The sequence below is a fragment of the Centruroides vittatus genome, unplaced genomic scaffold (assembly GCF_030686945.1).
Source record: "Centruroides vittatus isolate TY-2023 unplaced genomic scaffold, ASM3068694v2 contig_397, whole genome shotgun sequence".
Taxonomy (NCBI): Eukaryota; Metazoa; Arthropoda; class Arachnida; order Scorpiones; family Buthidae; genus Centruroides; species Centruroides vittatus.
This window is the reverse complement of record NW_027122212.1, coordinates 44592-55431: the sequence shown is the minus strand read 5'-3', so window position 1 is coordinate 55431 and position 10840 is coordinate 44592. Positions and strand designations below refer to the sequence as shown.

Here is a 10840-nt window from a genome sequence, read left to right as displayed (position 1 = left end):
AAATATTTATCATTTTCATAGATGTTGATAAATGTACAATTAACAGTCATATCAAAATTATGAAAACATTTCTTGGAACATTTCAGATCTAAGTTTAGAATACAACAGCAAAACTTGCTAAACATGACCATACCATTATGAGTTGTCAGTTTGCTTGCTGTAAACATTGCTCAATTATAAGAACATTACCATGCCATTACATGCAAGTTGAGTGAAGGTTATCTATAACACTTATATTAAATTAATGAAAATGTGGGAGTGTTGGAATGTTTTACTAATCATTTCATACTGAAACTGAAGTCATTTTTATGACTGAGTTTGAGTTATATCATCACAAGTATTATTTCATTAACCTGTTTATTCCCATTTGAAAACATGACTTCTTTCTTTCTCAAAGGATGTGAAATGTCATGCACGAACATCAATGAATGGAATGTATCGTTGAAACTGAATTTTTCCTTTTTCAAGTATTTCTGGTTTTCCGATCACATACAGTACCTCTTTCACTGGTACTTTGCTTGTATTTTGTGTTGAGCTGATGGAGTCTACTTATAGATTTTGCAATAATAAAGAGTGAGAATGTTTGCTATCTGTAGTATAAAAATATGTAAAGTTTAAAATAAATATATGTATTGTGAGATATTTGATACATCACACATTGCAGTTTTTACTGCATGTATTCAAAGTTTGTTCCTGCTTCATTTCAAATGCATTCTTTATCATCAGTGTTATTTTTATACATCAAATAGTTTCAAACTTCAATCAGTGGTGTTTTTACTAATTTCAGAAATATATATTAAAAAATTTCTAAAACTCGAAGAAATAATTTCTGCCCAAGAGGAAGATTCAAATGTAACAGCAGATGATGTTTTGTTACTCCCTGGCAATGGTGAAGGGTCTATTATGGATGAGGAAGAAAGTAACAATGATGAAATTTAACTAACCACCGATGATCTAAAAGGTGAAAAGGTGAATAAAGAATTGGAACTCCACACAGAAAACCCTGAAGATCTGGATGATAAGCATATAAAAAAAAATGTATTTGTCATTCACAAATAGTTGTAATATATGGCATAAAACTGAAAATTCAGATTCTTCTAAATGAAATGTTATCCTTACTAGAAGAGACATTCACATTTCACTAATTCAAAAGGTTTGATTTGGTCTGTATTTTTTCAAAAGAAACTAGACATTTATGCTGCACAGAAAAAGAATAAGTTTTCTCTGATGATGAACTAAAGTTTTTTCTGGAATTATTTTTCTACCTGGATATCATTCTCTTTCCAGGGAAAAATTTTACTGGACAAAAGCAGATGATGTAACAGTCCCTATTGTTCCAAACCAGATGGGTCATAATTTCATGCAATGAAGCAAAATTTGCTTACAGCTGACAATTTAATTCCCGGAGAAAACTGGGGAAGTAAAACCTCTCATAGATGCTGTGAAGGAATCTCTTCAACAATTCAGAATTTGAGCAACATTTCAATACAGATGAACAAATGGTCCCTTAAAATAAGGTTTGGATACAAATTATGGGTACTGAGTTCTTCGGGGTTTCCTTTCTGTATAGACTCACTGTGAAAAAAATCAAAAAGATAAGCTGGATGTTCTTAGTAGTAGTCATGAAAAATTTGTTGACCTGTGTAAAGAATTATACTTGCCACATTGTATTTATGGACATCTTCACCTCTATGACTTACTGTGAAAGTATAAATAGGTTTTTTTATGCAACTGAAACTGTACAAATGCAGCTTTAAAAGCATACATTAAAGAACATAGGTTTGTCAGATGAAAGGGGGACTTACAAGTTGGATGGTTGGGTTTGGCAATAAAGTGATCTGTGTTGTCACCAATTATAATACTGTTCATCATCTAAATCAAGCAAAATAATACAGCCACTGTCAGAAAAAAGATTCCACAACCACACTTGATATCTATCTATAGTCACATAGGACAATCATTTCATTTTACAGATTGGTAATAACCAAACAATGATACTGGTTTACATTTATGAACTGCATCTCATTACTAAGAATTGCTTTTATGACGACTGTTCTCAATTCCAGCTACAGTTCACAAGACTTGTCATAAATAAGTTGGTTGATGTCTGCACATGAAACATCTTTGAGAACTGGATCACACTGGACAGCAGCACCAATGGATGCTGCCATACCAGCAAAGCAGTAGGGCTACCACCAAGTGTCAAGAAAACACTCAAATGAAACGTGTGATGTGCTTAGAACTGGGAATATACCAAAAAGAAAACTTACATGTATATTCATTTTCTCTTCATGAATAATGTTTTCATTTAAAAGGAACAAATAAATAAAAATCAGCAAAAATATTAAATGCTTTGTCTTGAAAACAAATGAGTTAAATGACATTAAACAACAAAAACAAATTGTTGTTAAGAAGAAAGCTTGAATTTTTAATTTTGTATTCAAATTTTGAAATTAAGCTATAAATTTGAGAAGTTTTGTTAAAATATTTTCAAAATTTAATAGTATTAAGTGAGTTGTAAGTGAATTAAATGCTTAAAATAAAAAAAATAAAAAAAAAGATGAGATCAAAATCTGTCAATAAAAAAATATATAGAATTGGGTGAAGAAAGTGATGTAAAAAATACTGGTGTCAAAGTAAATTAACAATTATTTTTTATTAGTGTGAACACATTGTTGATAATCAGGTAGATCTATCAATTTTTCAATCTATTAAATAATTGGTAATGATAATTAATAATAAAATTTTTCAATTCCATAAAATAATTATTGATAGATTACACAAGCATATATATATTTTCAATAAGGATGACATTCAAATATATTTTCAATCTAATTTCTTCTTACTTGAACATTCGGGCACATTGCACATTCTAAGCAAAACAGTCATTCAACTTATTGGTTATATTGTATGTTTTATATATATATCAGGAATTTCAGATGTGGCACTCCTTTGCAATCATCCAAAAAAAAAAACAAAAAAAAACAAAGCACATTGTTACATTCGTCCCAGCACCCATTCTTATATTTTCTTGCTTTCTTAGGAAGTCAAAGGTTAGTTGCATTTAGTTGTAGAAAGACAAAAAAGTATTCTAAAGAAATGGGTAATATATCATCATATTAAAAAAGAAATGTTTTTAGAATTAATACTAAATACACACCAATCACAAATAATTCAAATCTTCAGAATTTTAAACACTTATCTTTAGAAAGCCAAATAACTTCTCAGATGAAAAAGCAATCTTTCTTTGGGAATGATTTCTTATTTATTTATAATCAGAATTCTACTAACCAAACAAAATTATTTACAAGGAAAATCAATATCAAATTATTAACAACTAATTATAGAGTAGCATTTGTTTGGCACTGCAAGCCTTGTGGTTCCATATTGAGTAAAGAATGTCACAAAAATTAATTCAATTTTTATACTGTTGTTAAATTTTGTTTTCAATTTCAATAATTTCTTCTTAATTATTGCTTAAAGCCAGTTTTAAATAAAAATTTCATTTGAATAGTGCAGATTCTGAAGTTATTCGCAATTCAATTGTTTCATTTTCCTCATAATAATTTTAATTAATACTTAAAGTAACAAAGATTTTTGAAATCTGCAATTTTTGATTAAAAACATTTTTTATAATTTTTAGATTTTGAAATAAATATTGCAACTGAATAGTTTGTCTAATCCTATATTTCTACCTACAATTTTCTTTTGGTCCAAGGTCAGTTATTTTTAAATGGGACTTTGAACAAACTATATTTTATATTTTACATCCAAAGGGATTTTGAAAAATTTTAATATATAGCTTAAACAACAGACTATTTTAAATCCTGAATTTATAAAATGCATCTGATAAAAGTCACTAATACTACATAAGGAAAACTGAAAAGATAAACTAGTTTCTTTCTAACAAACAATCTTAAATGTTCATTTCATACCACACTTTACATTGAATCAGATAATTATTCAATTCACAAATTACAGTGCATCATCAAAATCAGATCTATTCTTATGTTGATTTCTTAAGTCGTTAAATCTTTCATCTAAATTGGATGCAATTATATTTTCACATACATATATATATAATAGTAATAATAAAATCAAAAAGTATGAATTATAAAAAGGTATCAATTTTGACAAATAGTGACAGAAAACAAGTTTTCCACTGTACAACTATGAACAAGTTTTATATTATATATGAAGTAATCAAATTCCTCTTAAATTTAACAAATTTATAGTCATCTTGAAGAATGTTCATTGTGAAGACCTGGAAGAAAACAAAATTCAGTACTGAAGCTGTACAATAGTGATAATCTATCCCACTTAAGATGATATGAATCTTACAGGATTTTCATAGAATACAAAAATTTTTTAAAGTATTTTTATCTTGCAAGCAAATCTTGACCGCTCTCTTGTAGTGTTTAAAACATAGTCGAAACCATCCAGATACTAATATGAAGCTTAGATTATTATTTCAAAGAAAATTTGGATACAACAATATAAAGCTTACATTTGGTCTGTTCTAAAAAAAAATTTACCACTTAACAATGATGCATGAATCTTTCGTCTACGGAAATTTCTGTCGATTACACGTGAGACATCAAATATAGCAATCACCATACAATGAAATGGGTTTTGTATTTTACAATTACAAGTAAAGTTAGGACAGTTCAACCATGCAAAAATAATTACGAAAAAATATTCTTACATTAAATGAAAACTCCACCTTTCACCTTTATAAGTGGCAATTTAGAATTGCTCGGGAAACCAAACTGAACAATCTGCTAGAAACAGTACCCTTCATTAATAGTCACAAAAGTGAAAAGTAGAGGAATAATTACTGTGCATTAACTATGCCTTCACAAAAATAATAGCTATCTATGACTGGCAGCATTGTTTTTTACGCAAATCAGAGCTATCGGTTGGAGGAATGGTTATAGGCTTAATGTTATCTCCTGTTGGTGACGGATCATTATCAGTATCATTTCTGATCTGCTTTTGTGAAACTATACGGTAAATTTCTGAAAAATAAATAAAATTGTATGAGAAGACTTTAATAAAATATCCCACAAACTAATACAACAACACTTTAATATTAAATTCATAAAAATTAAGTTATCAAATAAGTTTGTTAGAACTACAGAATTTACATTTTAAAATATTTAACTAATAAAGATTACAATCTATTCTTAACAATTATACATTACAAAATGTTACCTTGCATTTAATTTACTTTAATATATTTGATTCATATTTTCTTAAAGCTAAAATTTATTTATTACTTCCACTTTTTCACTTAGTAAGGTTTCTTTAAATTTTAATTAAAATATTTTTAAAAAAATGAAATAATTATTTTTGAATGATTGGAAAACAATCTTTTGTATAAATATTTCCTTATTCTAGACTAAATTAATACTTTTCAGATAGATCATTACATTTATTTATTTAATGTACATAATAAATTAGACAAAATTAATCTTAAATATAAAATTCTTATTTTCATGAAAAAAAAAAAATTATGAGGGATGAGCAAAAAGTAAGGTTACAAAGCCTGCAGTGAAAAGTGTACATTTATTTCATACAACCAATACAGCCAACTGATAGTACATACAATAGGTTATTTTTTGACATAGTCGCCACATTGGTTTAGGCACTTGTCACTTTGTGTGATGAGTTTGAAAATTTCCTCCTGGTAAAAATCCTGTCTGGTCCTGCAGAATATTGTGAACAATGTAACGAATGCTTCCGAACGACATTCCCAATTCTACCCCAATATGCTGTAACGTGATCCTCCTGTTGTTCCGAATCAGCTCCTCCATGCGAGCTGTGTTGACATCTTTTGATGCAAACTGGGTCGGCCACTGTGATCCTCATCGGTGACATTTTCTCTACTGGCTGCAAACTTCCAACACCATTCTGCAACATGCTAACGACACATTACAGTCTCTCTGTAAACCTCTACCAGCGAATTTCAGCCGCGGTTACATGTTTTACCCACAGAAATCGAATAACTGAGTTGATTTCTTCACGAGACCAGTTTTCCAAACAAGTTGCCATTTGTGTTTACCTACAACTAGTGCTGTAGGTGACCAGTGGCTGAAACTCTGCACAGTTGCCAACCACATGTACTGGAATTACTGCACACTTCTCATTTCTCTATAACAAATGAAACTCAAGGAATATCGGCCTTGTAACCTTACTTTTTGATCAACCCTCATAAAATCAGCAAAACACTGATTCTTAGATAATTTAATTTTCAATATATTTTAAAAACTATAAAATGCATTTTAAAAAATCAAATTTCTAATCTCTGTTAAATATAGCGAAACTTTACTATCTCAAGATATGAAAACTATCCAGGCGCTATGGTAACACGTTGTAACATGGATTGAGGACCCCTGATATAATGCAACAGTTTCTAATGTTTTGGTAGTAAATATAATCAATGAGTGAACAGTGTCAAAATTTTGGATATGAAATTAAAAATTTGCAATTTATGATTTTTATGAAATTTCAAAACTTCAAATGTACATTTATCTTCTTAAAATTATTTCAGACAAAATAACTATATATTATAAAGTGTTTAAAGTGATGTATGTGGTATGAAATATAAGTTTTAGAATGTGGCTTTTAAATATTTTTAAAAACTTACCTGTTAGTATTTGTTGGAAGGCTGCTTCCACATTTGTAGAATCCAAAGCAGATGTTTCAATGAATGATAAATTATTTTTCTCAGAAAATAATATATATATTCTAAATATACAGTTTCATTAAAAATTTGATATCATCTCAATATAAAATTCCTTATGTGTATTTATAGCATTTAATAATAATTATAACTATAGTAAATACATTAATATGCTTTGTTATAGTTATCTGTTTAATATATAATATTACTAGTATAAATTTTTCCCCAATTGCTTACTCTAAGTTTTTCCATCAACATGTCAAAATAAATCACTACAAATTATGGAGGGTTGAATATTTACGTAATGAAGTTATTCACACTATAAAAATGAATCAAAACAAACAGATTGATTTTTTTTTCTTTTCCTCCCATAATAATCACTTGGAATATAACAACCATAGTCTTTTTCAAATTATTCCCCATAGAATTCAATCACTATCATTGTCAATCCTTAAAGATTTTTAGATTTTTAATAGCCCCTCCTTTAAGATGTTTTTCAAAATTGTCTCTGACCACTGCTACTATGAATAGGAAATGGGTTTCTCGTAACTTGAACTTAGGTGCTAGGGGTAGGAAAAGATTCATAGTACCAAATCTGAGCTGTACAATGGATGTGGGATAGGCAACATTTTCTCTTGGCCAAAAACTCAATCATCACATTAGCAATATTCAGATGCACATTGTCAAGGTACAGTACATATGATCCAAAAGTGAGTGCAAAACTACTTAGTAGTAGTACTGTCCAATGACATGTGTTGGCATAACCATGTCAGAACACTATTTGGTAATCAAAGAAAATGGTGATTATCCTTTTAAAAAAATTCACAAAGAATTCTTCTTTGAACATAACTGTATCAATGTCCATCTGTTGTTTCTTCATATGCCTGTAGGATATAACAATTTCACTAGTAGAGATGACCTTTCTTTTGAGGCTACTATTCCCTGCTTCAATATGTAAACATTAAAAAAAAAGTTTCATCTGGCAGTGGCTTGGACACTAAAAAATACAATACATTTAAAAATTATATTAGTTGGGACATAAATATACTTTTAAAAAACTCTCTTAAGGTATGTTTATGCCCCAGCTAATATTTTAAAAAGTGGTGATTATCTTCTTGCCAGCTGATGGAACAACTCATCTTTTTTTTTTAATTGGGTGGTGATGTTTCCACAATGCTGGAGCCTGTTTGCTTTCAGGATTGAAGTGATATAGCCAATTTCATCACCAGTGATAACTGAATGTAGAAATGTAACAGCTAGATCTGCTATCAAATATACTACTATTGGTGTATTTCTATCTGAATGTGCTTCTGCTAAGGGGTAAGAAACCAGGAAATCCAGTGAGAATGATTGTATGTATGAGGGCGAGTCAAAAAGTAAGTTGCACTCATACCAAAAATAAAAGTATGAAACACAGGAGCCAAAAATTTTTATTTGTTTGAATGTACAATTCAAGTGCTACTTTTTGACATAATCAAGTTTATTTAAACATGTAACACAGTGTGGCACAAGTTTTTCTATTCCTTCTTGGAAATATTCCTGTCCAACATGCAATAACCATTCTCGCACTGCATTTGTAGTGTCTTCATTGGACTGGTATTGGCAATTTGAAAGGTCCTTTTTAATGAAGTCAAACACACTGAAATCACAAGGTGCAAGGTCTGGACTGTAGGATGTTCCCATACAGTTCATTTGATTTATTCCAGTACCCACTGAATGAGGTGTAACATTGTCATGCAAATGCTTTCTCACTGTACTGCTTCAACTGACACTGAATTTCAGTGGGGTTACACCTTTTTGCCCATAAGAAATAAGTTTCTCCACAATCTTCCAATTTGGACATTACATCTTTCACAACTGAAACCTCTGTAATCATGTAAACCAGGGATGGGCAACCTTTCTCTATGTAAGGGCCACATTTCAAGACTTTTGAACTGACGTGAGCCCATACAAGAGAAAAAAGAAAAAAATGTCAGTAAATCACAATTATTTATTCATATATAATTATAAATTAGAATAGGTATACTTAATTTAGCTTCTGGAACTGATGTAAACATAATATATCAGAAATATTTGGTTAAATATTAGTCACTGCTAGTTTTAAATTAGTTTCGATGTGTCTGTTAGCTGGTTTCTTGTTTTAATTTTTACTAAATTCATTGCAGAAAAACAATTCACATACATAAGTTGTAGAAAATAACATTTGAATTTTTGCTGCATACTTCCTTAAGCTGGGAAATTGATATATTTATTCATTTTTTATGCGATGCGGGCTGCAAAAAATTAGTGTGGGCTGCATGTGGCGCAAGGGCCGCAGGTTGCCTATCCCCGATGTAAACAAATCTTCCATGCTTTGAGCCTGAAATATTACCAGTGTTGTCACTAGATTTCATCTAAATACCATTTATCAACAAAAAGTTCTTGCCAACTGTAACTTACTTTTTGACTCTCCCTCGACATTCCCAAGGGAAATGAGCATACTGGCAACTTCATCAATGGTAATTTTGTGGTCTTCTCCAAACATTATACTTATGGTATTAAAAAGTTTTTCAAACAATCAATCTCTCAATGAGTTCTCACAGTAATCTGTCTGCTTTCAAAAGTTGATTTCCATCCTTCAAAAAATGCCTTGAATCAAAATGCTGTAAATTGTGAAAAAAGGTTACCTCACTATGTGACTGACTATTTCATAAGCTTCTGTAGCTGTTTTTTATGAATGGAAGCAAAATTTCAGAGATGTGTATTTGATCATCATGTTCAACTTCCATTTGTCTTAGGTGAGCAGAAGATTACATTTGATATGCTATGCTTAGAAGCCAAACAAAGTATCATAGATTCTGTGTAATTTTTTGAATAAATGCAGTGATAAACATTTTTACCCTGTTATCAAAATTTAAACAATTCACCACACATCTGAAAGATAGTTTAACTAACATGTTTATAAAAATTTTTAAATTAATGCTATATTATAAATAATTATTCAAAATGTTGCAAAATACCATAATTAGAAGTTTTCTTGTATAATTATTTTTGTATCAAAATTAGTTTTAAGATAAAGTATTCACCATCTCAAGTATAAATTTATAATATGACAACAAAAAACAGACCTAACATAGGAATATAACATTTTAACAGCTATCTATAAGTTCAGCTGATTATTTCCCCCAATTAGAAAATTAATCATTTATTTATTTAATACAACAAATGAACAAGTCCATCAAAAATATTACAATGCAATAGTGTTAAAGCTGAAAGAAGCTAGGTCATAATATATATAAATCATTTAGATAAACTATGGGATAATTTTCAAAGAGAAAATAACTGCAAAATAAACATTTATTTTCATTCATTCTCAAAAGCAAATATCAATTGTCATCAAAAATAAAACATAGATGATAATGTTAGAATTATTAATAAAGTAAATAGCAGTTAATAACAAAATCAGATATTTTATTAATCTGTAAAGCAACTTTCCAAACAAACTCATATATACTATGTATAGTACATTATAAACAATGCAAACAAAAAGCACATTAAAAGTGTCATCAGAGGATATTTTTTCTTCAATTTTATTATGATTAACCCCTAGTATATGCCATTTAAGAACTAACAAGGAAAGGACACTGTTCAGGGACAAAAGGTTGAAAAACCAAACCTGATCTATCTGAAAGAACTTAAAGCTATGTTGACAAAAATTCAGATGCCATCACCAAATGAGTAAAGAGTTATTGAAATAAAAATAACGTAATGAAAAGATTTCAAATTCAAAAGTTTTGTTGATGTACAGAAAGTGGTGGTGCAGGGCATGTAATTGGACAAAATAAACAATGATCAAAGCAGAAACACCTTTCACAGTGAGAAGACTTCATAAATGAAAAAAAATATGGAACATTCATTTTCTTTGCATTTCTTAGAGAGATCACATTTGAAACAAAATGCTAAGGGTGTTTCAAATGATCCAGGCCTTTCTAACAAATATCACATTTGAAAAATGCATACTATATCAGATTTTTGGATCATAGTGCCAAGAAAGGAAAACAAACTTACATTTGTAAACAAAGTATTCTCTAAAAGTTGATGTTTATCAGTATTTTCTTGAAAAAAATCTCTAATATGTTGGCCATGGAACCTAAATTTTTGTGCATCAACACATCT

General features: G+C 29.5%; 1 protein-coding gene across 1 annotated transcript in view; it reads right to left on the bottom strand.

Annotated features, from left to right (window-relative positions):
* Window positions 1-2637: 2637 nt before the first annotated feature.
* The window catches only part of LOC136976144 (ras-related protein Rab-11A), a 33417-nt gene continuing 25214 nt past the window's right edge, over window positions 2638-10840 (bottom strand). The window contains exons 5-6 of the mRNA XM_067271354.1: window positions 6650-6728; window positions 2638-5018 (exon numbers count right to left, since the gene is read on the bottom strand). Coding sequence (XP_067127455.1) covers window positions 4876-5018; window positions 6650-6728 — 222 coding nt within the window. The 3' untranslated portion in view covers window positions 2638-4875. The remainder of the gene's footprint in view (window positions 5019-6649; window positions 6729-10840) is intronic.